Source organism: Pipra filicauda, unplaced genomic scaffold (assembly GCF_003945595.2).
Source record: "Pipra filicauda isolate LSUMZ 115617 unplaced genomic scaffold, ASM394559v2 scaffold184_size3518187_pilon, whole genome shotgun sequence".
Taxonomy (NCBI): domain Eukaryota; kingdom Metazoa; phylum Chordata; class Aves; order Passeriformes; family Pipridae; genus Pipra; species Pipra filicauda.
Window position 1 is genome coordinate 106,761 of NW_024104292.1, and position 14,152 is coordinate 120,912.

Genomic DNA, 14,152 nt, shown 5'->3' on the forward strand with positions numbered 1-14,152 from the left:
TCAGACGTTTTCCTGGGGAGTGAAGTTAAGGAAATCTATTTGAGCCGCCTTTCCGGAAAAAGAAGATTTTGATCCTCTGCTTGCACTTTTGTGTTGAAGTAACCAAAGCACACTGGCTAATCACTGGAATGATCAGAAGGTCCCAGAGATATCCGAATCCAGCTCGGAGCATGTCTAAGTTGATGTCTTTGTTCACTTCACAAAACTAAATAGGAGTACCTTGTGAGAGGATTAGATATCTGCAATTCAATCCAGATGATTGCTTTATTATGGAAAACCATCCCTCTCTATACCACCCAGAAAGCCATCATGGGATGAAGTACTGTGGGCTCCTTTCCACCCCGGTTGAAGCTGTGGGCTTTCAAGGCAGAGTTAAAAGAAGACATACAGCTGCTACAGGAGACGGGCTTAACAGTGTGTGAATGCCATGTGCTTGTAAAGATATTTAAAGGATTAGCGGAGAATTAAATGTTTGTCTGTCTTTGTTGTTCAGCACAGCTTCAAAGCTGGAAGACGACAGATATTAAAGAAGATATTTCCCTTCTTTTAAATACCGGAAGGAGACTCCTAAAACAATAGCTGGAAAATGTAGGCATGACCTAACAGATTTATACACAATGATGCTGAACGATTCTTATTAGATGGGTGAAGAGCCTGCTATTCTGCAGTATAAAATGGTGACATAAAGTTAACATTTTAAAATACCAATGAACAATCCCTAGCATGGACAAAAACTCCAGCTCAGGATTCCTCTCTGGGAAACAGAAGGCAAGCATCCTGGCTGGTGGTTTCAATTCATCCTTCTGTGTTGGGCTGTGTGTTATCTGGCCAATAGCAGAGTGATGCTTCCCATGGTCTCTCCTCAGAGCAGTTCTCTTGGGCACCCCAGGGTGGTTACCAGTTCATCTGCTGCTGTTAAATCTGCCTTGTACCTAGAATCAGAGCTCTTAAGTTCCAGGAAACTTTCTCTGTAACCTTTTAGGAAAAAGCAAATCTGGGAGAGAGCTGCCCTCGGAGAGATTCTCAGGCCAGCATGTGCTTTCTGGGGGAAGGCTTTAGTTAAGGATTCAAGTAAATTCAGTGCCTTAGGTGGCAAGAGGGATGGGGAGAGTCTTTCTCAGAGACGTTATGACATTAAATTAGATTTTTACTGAACTGAGAAACTTGCAGCTCCAGGAATAGGGCTAAAGGGGTCATTCTGAGCAAACACAGCCTGACTTCCTATGCTGCCCATCACCTAACACAGTTGCATTACTTGTGACTTCATAGGCCCTACAGTGAAGAAACTAACTTTATTCATCTTCACTGTCACCATAGTATAAATTTTAAATGTATTCGGTTTTGTCTTAGGTTTAATGAGAGTGAGAATGTGCTCTATAGAATATTATCCAAGTATTTTTACAATGTGCACTGAGCTAACGTATATTCAGGTTATTGAGCAATATATTCATAAAGCCAAAGGCTTTAAATCTTGTCCATGAAGAATGTTGTAGTAGAACAAGGACATTTCTTTCCTTTCCTTCTTTTCCTTTCTAAAAGAATCTCTTACTAGGGACACTGGTCCATCCTACATTAGGGTTACGTAAGTCTTGCCTTTAAAATGGATTCTTGTAATCCGTCTCTGGGAAGGATCAGACCTCCATTTTTGGAAGCAGGTATTCATACTCTGCAGAGGGAATGCCCTTGGGACAGAGAAGTATCTTTGCCTTGGAAATTCCACTCTGCTTTGGTTGAGACATTGAATTTTAAACCTCTGTTATTTCACTTCTCAGTTTCCTTAGGCTGGAAAGCATGTTGGCAATACTCCAGCATGACTGAAGCATTGAGGGAGCTGTGAGGCACATGCTGATGGTTCAAGCCAGGGCTCATTCTGAATTCCTGCTGACTTCAGGCACTGCCAATGCTGCAAAGCACCTCTGCTCTCTGCAGTTGTTTCTGTAGCAGAGTTGGCCAAAGCAAACGTTTCCCAGCCAAAGCATCAGCCTCCAAACTGTCTCTGCTCATGAACCACCTGAGCTTGTCTATCAGCACGCTGAGGATGGGCTGAACCTGTTGGTAGAGCAGCAGCAGATATTGCCCAGAGGCACTGATGAGCTGCCAGAGCAGTTGCAGATGGGACATGGTGGAAGACTGTGCTTCACATCACCATCCTGTCACACCACTCTGGAACCCCCATGATGGACTGAGAAGTGTCATCCCTGGGCAGGCAAAAAAAAAAGAAAAAAGAACAGTGCCTTAAGCTCCTTTATTCTCCCTCCACGATAGAGACAACATATCCAGCACTAAAACTCACTTCTCATCCTTCTCCTTCCTTGTCAGGGTCAAAAATTCCCCAGCTAAGAAATGAGGGCTAGCATCTTCCTTCAGAAACTCACCACCAGCAACGTATGTCCCTCTCAATCTCCCAAACAAATTGCAGGGACATGAGGCCCTTGCCTTTCAGGGCAGGAAAGAGGATATGGTATTGTGCTCCTTCTCCTTATCTTTTGAGCCAAACACATGAGATAATAATCTTTTTTAAACATCCCAGACCCCAACCACACACGCATGCATGGAGGAATGAGGGTATCAGGACCACCAAAGCGTCTGAGTTAGAGTACCGAAGGCTCAGAGATGACTCACTGTAGATGACAGTAAGGTAACTTATTACACTCATATAGATAATTAATGCTTAATTTTGGCCCTCACAAACTGCAGGAGTTTACATATCAGCACTGTGTCTTGCTATGCAGGGTAAAAGCAATTGACATCTAAATGCTGAACTATGACCAGAAATGGCAAAATTTGGTGTTGCTTGTGAAGCCTGAATTCAGCCACACTTACGTGCAGGCATTAAACTGATTTTTAATTATACAGTCCCCTTATGCTTTTTGCCCTGAACCTTCAGTGCATCCAGCACTGAGATGGGATGTTTGAGTGGGATCCCTTTAGATTATATCAGGAAATTTAAGAACCAAGCAATTCCTAACTTTTTGTACACATGGCATTCCATCCTAAATATTTCTTTCATGCATTAATTTGATGAATACAACATAGATTGGTGTATTCAACAATCAAACAAGTGGCAAGATGGACACAAATCAGTTGCTTCTTTCATGATCTAAAACCAACTTCAAGAGGAGGGAAGTGGTGTTCATGCCTAGAAGAATGGTAACAGTAATGGGTCCTTACAGCTCATGCAAAATTTTAGAGTCTGAGACCACTTGTAGAACATTGCACACTCCTGCAGTTGTGCACTTCCCTGACTAGTCACTCACTACCACCTTCTTGGTAGAAGCACACACTTCCCTTTCAGCTGCCTAGTGCTCCTAGAAGCATTGCCCAGCATCCTCATACTGGGTATGTAATGGCCCTGGAGTCAATGAGAAACAACTCCCTGGGTAGGTTCACATTGCTAAATAATAAGGCATCAGGGAGATGCTGGCCATGAAACCAAGTGGAGCAAATTGGCTTCTGCTCACACTGGACCCAGTTCCTTCTGGAGCGCTCTTGCCACATCCCTGCAATATTTAGCCTGATTCCCCTCTGGTCCCAATATGGCATTAAGTTGTCATTTTTATTTTGGAGGCTATTTCAAATCAGCATTTCTGTTGCAAAGGGAAACCCACTATGCAGATATTTGCATGGCAGGAAAGGACAAGAGCACTAGGCTGTTTGAGAAGGCACAGCTTGCTGACACTGTGCTAGAGGCTGCATAGAGTGCAGGAGCCCAACTTGATGCACCCCCATCCCATCCCACCGTCTGAGAGCCATTACCGCGGTCTGCTCCATCTCAAAGATTGTTCACCCAGGGGTAAATCTGAAAAAGCAATGTGAGCGTCTTGAAGGTAGCAGATTGAAGCAGTCTTGCCACCCCAGGTGGTAAGTGAACAATTAAGTAGTACGATTAATCAAGGCACCAGCACTTAAATTTGCTCCTTGCCCCTCTTATTTGGCATTATTAACAACTTTGTGATCTGTCTTTTCCAAATTATAGTTCCATTAGAAATTGCAGTAAGCTTCTTCCCTTATTGTATTCAGGGGCTTAGTGTGTCTTCAGTAGCTTCCTGAACGTTCTCCACAGCTATGCACTGCAGACAAGTAACCTACACAGAGCAGATAATCAAACACTCTCAAATACTTCATTTTTATTACACTTACTGTTAAGCTTGCAATTCTCCAGCCCTTTCATCACTAGAGGTTAACACCCTGTTGCTTCTAAAAGAAAGTCAGACAACGGTATGAGCCTTCCATGTGGAAATTTGAGCCTTCGAGGTAAATAAAAGGGAAACAAAAAAAATTTAATTTCTACTGTGTTTTATATTCTAGAAGCGTCCTTCTCATTTTAATGTTATCTCCAGATCTTACCATTAACATTTTATTGTGTTTTATTGAAACACTACCACAATGTGCATCTTCCTTAACAGAAAAGGAAGCATAAATGAGATAAAATCAGTTATTCTTAACCATTTCCCTAATTGTAGCTATTAAATACACCAGCTGCATATTAAGATCTCACTTTGAGAAGTCTGTGTGCACACAGACAATACAAAGACAATGTAGACATAAAATTACCTGTATTTAAAATGACTGTTTGCTTGAAAATTGGTGTATAAATCAGGATTGTAAAATTCAGATCTGAGATCCAAGACGTAGAGACTTATCCTGCGTACGAACACCTAACCTCCTCCCAGAGACTGCAAGTGCTGAGACTTCAGACATGCTCCTAATGACTGACAGTATCAAACCAATTCTTTCCCCCATGCCTTTCCTTCCTGATCACCCTACAACTTATGGAAATACATTTATTTCCAGCAGCAGTGGTTTAACAAGCACCAGAAATTTCAAATTTAACTCCTATGAATAATTCTTTCTTACTTCATGTTTGCCAGATTGGAGACCATTACACAGATGGCAAGGAGCTGCTGGAGTGTTGCAGTCCAAACCTGTAGACAGCCAGACAGCTGCTGTGATGTATTTAGTCTTTCAGGAGAAAAGATACTACACTACTTTATTTGAATTGACACAAAAAATTGATCTTTGTGTTTTGCAGCGTGTAACGGAAGTCCTGCCCATAGAGCCCAAGGCCTGCTGGCCCTCCAAGTGCCTGCACCTTCACAGTCTGCTCAGCACTGCAGTCCATACCTTGGATTGCACTAGTACCTCACCTGGCTGTGAGCAAACACAGGCTGCAGGGCATTGCAATAAATCAGTATCTGCAGAGGCCATTGAGAATGAGGAGCATGAGGCAATGAAAAGCCGGGTGAATTGCCCGACTCCAGGCCTCGGTCTGTACTCACTGAGCACACAAGGGGATGTATCCTGACATACTCATTAACCTGTGTGATATGCAATGCCTGACTGCTGTGTGAGCAGCCATGAGCTGGTGGCGGAAGTGAGCGCTAGAAAGCACTACACAGAGTAGCAAGGAGAATAAATAGTCTGCCCATCAGAAGTGCTCAGAGGTAGCAAGCTATAGCATACAGGTTTAGGTCCAGGTTGAGTCCAGAACTCCATGTCTGTAGCACCTTGCACCAATATATGCATGACTGCATAAAAATAAAAAACTAAGTGACCAAAACAAGTCTCAGAGGACTGTTGATCATTACCTTCTGCTTCTATCAGACATGGAGGGGGTGCAAGGCAAAAGCATTGTTGGGGTGCCATCATAGCCAGTAAAAAATCACATTATGGGTGAGCTAAGGTGACCACTCTGAACAGGTTAACCTCAAGTACAGCAACCTTGGAGACACAGTGACAATTTAAGTGTAGCTATAAGTTCCTCTCTTTGTTTTGACAAGTTTCCAACTTCAACAGCATAAGCATCATGCCTCAGCAGGACCAAATCCGTGCATGCCCCCTTTGATCATCTTGTAACAGATGTTCTTGCAAGAACATCTTTGCAGCTCTAGCTCCAAATCACAGCCACAGTAAGTTGTTCTTCACCAACCTCTCTGCCTGTGCCAAAGCTCTCACTGTTTCTGACCTCATATTTTATCAGCTGATGGTGCTTGATCAAAGGAACACATGCCACCTCCCGTGTGATTTGATGATCGTACGTCACAGTGGGATCTCACCAGTAACAATCCGCCCTTCCCAAGGCACTGAGAGTCTTTTATTGGTTGCCCACTGCCCTTAAGCTGTACATCAAGGAGACAAGAAAATATAATAAATCTGAGAACGATTTTAGTGAATCAAAGGGAGAGATGAGGGTGTCTCTGGTTGTGTGGTTTTCAGAACAATTATGGGACTGGGTCATGCTGCAAATTTGTTGGACTCACTGATGTGGACTACTAAGGAAGGCACAGTGTGTGAAACTGCCTTTGCCATAAACCATTTAATGTGCTGGCTATGAGGGCACAGGACTGTATGAGTATAGTGGGGAGAATATGGGAGATTCATAGAGCTCCAGCAAAGAGAGCTAGTTTTAGGATGGAATGATTTTAATGTTGGGGCAGGACCGAAGGGGACAGAGCGATCATTTTCAGAAGGGATTAGGCTCTCGCTCCCTTGTTATTTATAGGCCTTTAAACCCCGTGTTGGGTTGTGTGATGAGAAGAGGGGGAGAGAGGGGCGCTGTACCATGTCAAGGCAGGTTATGACAAAGACTGCAGCAGGTGAGCAAGCTTTCTTAGAGAGGATCATTCAAGCACATGGTCCTGCTTTCACGGTCTAGCCTTTGACCACTGTAGAGCATGATTCCTCCTCTGCTCCAGGGACATTTAGTTAAGGAGTCACAGACAATGACCAAACATCCCCACTAGACCCCCTATGAGACGTTATGCCAGGATGCCTGGCACTTGTGACTGTCCCTAGCTTTGGCGAGCCCTGTGCTCACAGTGTGAGACATGACAGACCTGTATTTGGCTGTGCAGCAGCAAAGCTGAGGAGTTAGACCTGAGATGAGAACATCTGGATTTGTAATATCTGACAAATTCATATACCAGATGTACGGATACACATGCATACAGAGCTAGAAAGCCTCTAAGCTAACAGACACATAGTTTAAATATGATGGACACAAATACTATTTCATTTTCACACAGAAGGACTGAAGCAAATGTCTTGCTTCCCTCACTTAATCATGTTTTACACGGTACATAAAATTACCCTCTTTGTGCTTATTTGCCACAACTTTGACAGCCTCTAAACACGTAAGAAAGCCTGGCTATGTATTCTACATTTTGCATGTGCTACAACCACATAAAATTTCAGAAAGTACTGGAGGATGTCTGTTTGTCCTTTACTTGGAATTAATCTTTTACTCCCTTTATTCAAGGAAGTTCCTTGTCATTCTCTCTTTCAGGATATCACCTCAGCTGTGTCAGCCACATGGCATTAGAGATGAACACAGATAATTTTATTATTTATCTGTGACGTTAATTTTATTTTTCCACTTCCTGTGTTGAAATCACAAAACGACAGAACATTCCCTCATTAAAAAATCCCAAATGATGATACTTGTAAGATAATGGTAAGGGATGTGGCAAGCTAAAGTAGGTTAACACACTGAACTACACTTATTTTGCCTCAGTTATAAAACAGTCTTGTGAATTTTCCTTAATTGGTTTTGGTTATGTCAGGCCTTTATTTAATTCTCCATCACTTCTAAGAGCCCTGAGGTAATGCACTTCACAGAGAGAATATTCTGACTTGAAAACGCAGTATTGTTGAGCAGAAAGACTCACTGAGCAGACTGCTAGTTTCTTTCAGCAGCAGGAGAGATCCAGGAGGTGATTAGCTTTGTTCTCATTTACAAAGCACCAGTGGGAATTTCTAAAGGGTTTCACAAGCCCTGGGGATAAGGCCAAGAACAAAACAGGGCAGTGAAAAGCAAATAGAGCACTTCATCAATAAACTACTTAGAGATGCCACATCAATAGTAAATTAGGAATAAAGGAAGGTACTTTAATACTTTCACATAGGTTTATATATTGTTTTTATTCCTACTTGACTTTTTTTAAACAACAGCACCTCCATCAAATTAAGCTTAGCAGAGGGAATAGAGGTATTACCAACTCACCACCAGGCTATTTGATAAGACTTGAAAGGGAGACATGCACTGCTTTGTGCTAGTTCTCCAGCGCTGACCTCTCCCAGGGGTTACTACCGCCAGGAACTCCATCCTCGGAAAGGCTGGGAAAAGAGCGGAAAGGCTGGGAAAAGAGCGCATCAGTGGGAAAAGGCTACCAGGAACTAACCGCCTGACTGCTTACCAAAGATCTAAAAGTATTGCTGTCACAGCTGCCTGCATGTCCCCGCAGAGGACACCATCGGCTCACCAGACATAGGTGTGGATGGTAAGCTAAACAAAATAGGCAGGCAGAGAGTATCTCATTAGTACCTTATTTTTAATTAATAAATGGTACTTCTAAAACGTGTATTGCCCCTAACTAGAGAGGGGTGGGGGAAATCAACATTTAAAATAATTTTACAGCTGGTGCAAAATCAGCACAGGTCTATCAATCTTTTAATTGTAATGATGTTCAGGCATTTTGTTTGGATTGTAATGCTGCAATAAACCACTAGCAATTAGCTTATTTTTCAAACAAGAATCTCACTTTTAACCTGCCTGAAAACAGAGGTTTTCTAGGCTGAAGCCTCCCCTCCCCCCTGAATCATTTGTCAATTTATTTACTTTTTGTTCAGACAAATAAATAAAACATACAAAAATTAACCCTGCTTCAACTTGTATTTTCAAGTTTAAACAAGCTTCAAAACCATCCTACATCAACCTTGTTCAACAGCAGCTGATAGAGACTAAAGGAAAGAGCAATAGAGGCAATATCACAGCTGCATCATGCAGTCTCAGGCAGGGCTGCTGCAAACCCACTTCATCATCCTGCTCGTGTTCACGACCTTCTGCATGACTTAAACTGCTCTGGAGCCACGCTCTGATGACAGGAACAAAATGGGAAACAACAGAGAGAAATACATCAACTAATTTACTCCTTGGAGCATGAAATGGGATGATGTTTCTGTAACCATTTACAGCCACAGAATGTACAGATGTTTAGAAGATACACGGTTTATCCTGTTTTGAGGTGGTATTTAAAACAGGAAGATCCATTTGGACTGATGCTCCTGACATTGGATGGTTTTTACCAACAACCAGGCCTTAGTGGAAACCCACCTGTCTCCTAACAGGAATTAGGAGACTGAAACACTGTCCCCAGTGTTTCAGATTTTTTGCCTTGTGGAATTCTTGACAAAACAGCTGAGCATTTGAAAGACATCTGCACGCTTGGTATGGGAGGCTTAAGGTGCAGTTCCTCAGTCTTTGTAAGCAATGCCAAGAGCTTTTCTCCTGCTCCTCGATTGCTCCAGGGAACTGAACGTACCATGGCTCTTCCTGCAGAACGTTTTATACCGAGCTGTGCCTGCAAAGCCTCCCGGGCACAGATCATCATGTATGCACTCGAGCTGGCAGTCAGGTAACTTCACAGAGGATCTGTGCCAGCACCCTGCATTCTCATGTCTTTTTGACCTGCCACATTCCACAGCTCCCATAGCATCCAGCTGAGGGATAAACTCAAAGAGGATTCTTGAGCGGATATGGGCAATTAACAATTTCAGCAGCACAGCTGCTTTCGACTGTGGGTACACAACCCAATACAAGAGAGGGTCCCAGCAGGGCATCCCGCAAGCAAACCTAACACAGGTGAGGTGACTCCCAAGGGGTATCCTTGAGAGAAATCGTCTCCTTGCTCTTGGGAGCGACCACCGTGCTCCGGGGATGAAACCCGGGACCTGCCACCTTCCCTCGGTTCTCACGAGGACAAAAAGGGAGACCCTGGCCCATTCTGTGCCCAGCGGCACAGCGAACCGCAAACCCCGGAGGTGCCGGCACTTCCCCGCACGGCGGGGCGGTGTCTCGGTGTCTCGGCCCCTCGCCCGCCCCGCCCCGCCCGCCCCCGCGCGGCACGCCGGGCCAGCATGGCCGCCTGCCGGCCCGCGGGGCGCCGGGCACTGCGCTGACACACAGCGCCCGCTACGGGGCCGCCCCGCTCCGCCCGGCATGGAGGAGAGCTCCAGCTGCGAGAGCCTCGGCGCCGGGCGGGCGGCGGCGGCGCGGCCGCCCAGCGGCGACTCCCTGTCCAGGTAATGCCGCCGCAGAGCCGTCGCCGCCCGCCCGCGGGGCGCCGGGGCCGCGCCGCCGCTGCCGCAGCGCCGCGGGGCTCGGCCCTCGGGGACCACCGCCGGGCCTGGGGGGGGAGGGAGGGGCCGGCAGGGGAAAGCAAACCGAGGGGATGGGGCTGGTGCCATTTTCTCCCTCCGTAGGCCGGAGGCTCCGGCGTTTCCCCGGGGTCGGGTCTCTCCCGGCGAGGTGCCTCGGGAGTGTCCCTGCGCTGGAGGTGGCGGTGGGGTGGCGGTGCAGGAAGGCAGGCGTGGGCACTGCTCGACTGCGGCACAGCCGGTTTCTCTTCCAGGCCTTTAGTCAGAGCAGGAGTTGCCACCCGCACCAGGCTCTCGGTAAATCCCTGCATAGCCAAGGCGGTGCTCCTGCCCTGGGTACCTGAGGTGAAGGGATTTGGGAGATCGGCAGTATAGGTGGGCGCTGCTGGAAGGGCAGGTACGGCACCCGGTTGGTAGCTGCCATCCCGCACTCTGCCTTGCCCATGCCAGGCCTTGTCCTCTGCTTCTTCAGGAACAAATTTCCTGTGGTTTGTTGAGCGTTTGTGGTTTTGCCCTTATGGCTTTTTCTGAGAGCTTGATTTTGTGGTCTCAGTGGCTTTTAATGCCATGTGTGTAATTTTTAAAGTCTTTAAGCCACAGAAGCCAAAAGGAAACTTTCGTGTTCCTCCCATCCTCTGCAGGCTATCGGTGAAATTTGAATTTTGTGACTTGAAAGCGCATCTTGCTTGGGCTATATTTTTTGTCCTCCCATGTAGGGAGGACACTGACAGACTGGTATGCATTGTGGCATGAGAGGCCCTGGATGTTGTGGTAGAGCAGGGATGCTGGGATGGCTGCTAAAGGCTGTTCTGTCCCATTCTGGCTGTCCTTGCCATGCCCAAGTTGTAGGATTACATGGTAACCCAGGCTGAAGGGTCTCAGCATCCCTCAGTCCAGCTTCCTGCTCACAGCAGGGACAGCTCTAAGATCAGATCAGGCTGGTTTTGGCTTTTACCCGGTCTGGTCTTGAAAACCTACAAAGATGAAGTGCACAGAACCTCTCTGGGCAGCCCATCGGCATCTCCTGCATACCTTCCACATAGGCACTGGGGCTGCTCCAGGCTCCCACAACCTCTCCTCACAGGCAGGTTGCTCTAGCCCCGCTATCCCAGTGTTGCTTCTCTGAACTCCCTCCAGCTCATCAATGTCTTTCCTGTGCTGGGGGGCTAAGACCTGGATGCAGTGTTCCAGGAGCACTGTAATGAGATCCTTCCCCAGATCTCCTGGCTCTGCCTTTGTTCCTGCAGCCCATGATGCTGGTGGCCACTTTGCTGCCAGCATCTCCGTACTTCCATGCTTGGCTTTTACCCAGCTGCTCCTCAGACAGGGAGTGCCCAGCTTGCACTTGGATTCCTTCGTCCTTGAGTCCTTTATGAATCCTCATCCTTATTTCGCCCTTCATCAAGTTCTTCTGTTCCCTGCTCTCTGTATTGGTTTCTTTCTGCAGTTTACCAGTGCCCTGCCAGATGCCTACAGGCCTCTTTCTCCCTTACCTGACTGACCCAATATATTCTTCTTTTTCCCTCTGCATCAGCTCAGGCAACTTGGAGCCATGTGGAGGTCAGTCACTGTAAGAGGCCTGTGGACACTAGAGAGAGCTTAACTCAGAAGAGCCAGTGGCTACAAGGAAGCTCCTGTTCAGCCTCTCAGCAGCATGCCCTGCACAGATGGAACTGTTGGGAAATTGAGATGATAAATGTTTCTGTTGAGCACGCACAAGGCTGTGTCCTCCAAGCTCTGAAAAGGCCCAGACTTTAACAGATTTCTTGGGATATAAAAAAGCTTACTCAAAAGCTTTCAGAATTTCAAGTCTCTGCTCGAACATCTAGAACCCATAGAAGAAAGCTGGTCAAATTTTTTTTATGTATTCTAAACAAATTCTGTTTTTTTCTAGCCAGGTGTTTGAAATAGATGAATGTTTTTCATCTGTAATTATTAATAAAAAACTCTCATCTCGAGTTGGCATATGCTGTGAAACTTTTTAGTTGAAAGATTAGGGCAAATTTTGTTGAAGATTAGGGCAAAATTATAAAAAAGTAAAATAAGGTTCTTATAATGAGAGATGCCTGGTGACCTTCAGAATGTTTATTATCAGATTCCTGTGCAAATCTAGTGATGCTTATGCACAAATAAATAATTTTATGTGAATTGGACAGTAGATCGATTTTCATCTTTTTTTTTCATTAAAGCCGTACTGCAGTCTGATTTTATGCATCAGAACAGTTCCTCTGAAGCTAATGGGACTATTTGTATGCACTGAAATATAGTTATTTTCATACTGTGTTTGTGATCTAATAGCTTGACCAACTTCAAATTGTAACCTGTGTCTGGGACATATTTTCACCAAGTGATTTTGTTTAAAAAGAAGAAGTTAGCCTTGGGGATGATGTGAGGAACACAGTGAATCATGAGGATGCTGTCATCAGTTTTTATAATCCATTTTTATTTAAAAGGAACAAAACCCAAGAAATGAGTAGAAGGTCACTCATCCCAGAAATCACAGTTACCCAGCCACGTGAAACCTTACTGAGTTGTAGTTACTGAATTGTTTTATACAAGATTTAGAAGACTTGGAAGGGTGCTACTATGAAATACATGCAGCAGTGCATTCCTTAGATTCTCTCAGCTCCAGCTTGGAAGTTAAGTGTTATATTTCTAGAGATATTTAAGATCTTGAGAAGACATGCTTGATAGAGTTTACTTATACTTAAGGTTGCTCACATTTGAATAAGTGCCTTAAAGAACATATATAGGTTTATTTGTCTTTTAATAATGCACATAAGATACAGCAGTAATGGCATTCGACCGTGAAAGTTGCTTTGATATTTTAATAGACCCTAGTAATGTGCAATACCTGTGGGCCTTGAGGAAGATATGAGAATAACTAAACAAGTGTTATCTACTTTCTCTCCCAACTGGAAAATGTTTGAAAAACTTAAAGTATAGCACAGAGTAAAAAATCCGCAGCTCTGTGTGAAAATACAAGTTAGTTTCAGATGAGCAGGTCACAGCTAATTAACTCAGCTGCCCTCATAGTTCTGCTGAAACAGCCATTCTGCTTTTCAAGTCTCAGCTGTCTCACCCAGTGCTAGGTTTGGGTGGCACAGCACTGGGTTCTGCAGCTCTCTGTGGTTTCCAAAGGTCAGTATTTAGGATGGACTTTCCTCTTACGTCCTGTTCTCATGGAAGACGCATGACCATGAGCCAACTACTTAAAAAGAGCTGTGGTGGTATTTAACTAGCAGCTTGAAAGAAGCGTTTGTGTGTATCTGCAGTTGTCAGTCCAGGAACAACCCATGAGACAGAAGAAGGAGTGAGGTGAAACACTGATTCTAATGTTGGATGAGCTACAGTACAGTTATGTCCAGAAGAGTAAGCTTTACTCAATGTTATGGACTGCTTTTATATCTCTAAAATGGCCTGAGGATCCTGGGTGAGTAAGTAATAAACGCATTTCAGCTGTGCTAGTTATTCAGACTTCTTCCGAGACCACTCTTAAGATGAATTTGTGGGTGGATTTTTTGTATTGTTCTCTTTTTCAAATTTGAAGTTGCATATGGACCCTTTGACCTTTGGAATTCAAAGGAACAGCCAACAGAATTCTATCATAATCTTTTCCTTTTGTGAAAGGAAAGTCAGATAGAGCCATGTATGACTTTAGCAGAACATATGACTGTAGGAAAGAAGTGATGTCAAACTTCAGATATTTACTTTTCATTAAAAGTGATTAGGCATTTTGTCCATGTAGTCTGTGTGCTTATGTACTGTAGTTTCTGATTTAACATAGTTCTCTTTATATTCCTCAGAAATGTTATCTGAAAAAGCATATCACAGTCCAATAAGATACCTGAGATGCTTTCTGTTAGATCTGCTGAAGGTAAATTTATATTGCCTGTGCAAAAGTGTGGAGGTGATTGTACTGTAAAGAAACTGCTATAGGAGATGTCAGTGATATTTCTACCTTGGTATAAAATGAGAAGAAGAGGTAAGGCAGTGG

The 14,152-nt window shown here is 44.6% G+C and overlaps 1 protein-coding gene across 1 annotated transcript in view; it reads left to right on the forward strand.

Annotated features, from left to right (window-relative positions):
- Positions 1-9,918: 9,918 nt before the first annotated feature.
- The window catches only part of MTMR2 (myotubularin related protein 2), a 64,527-nt gene continuing 60,293 nt past the window's right edge, over positions 9,919-14,152 (forward strand). The window contains exon 1 of the mRNA XM_027735624.2: positions 9,919-10,080. Coding sequence (XP_027591425.2) covers positions 9,998-10,080 — 83 coding nt within the window. The 5' untranslated portion in view covers positions 9,919-9,997. The remainder of the gene's footprint in view (positions 10,081-14,152) is intronic.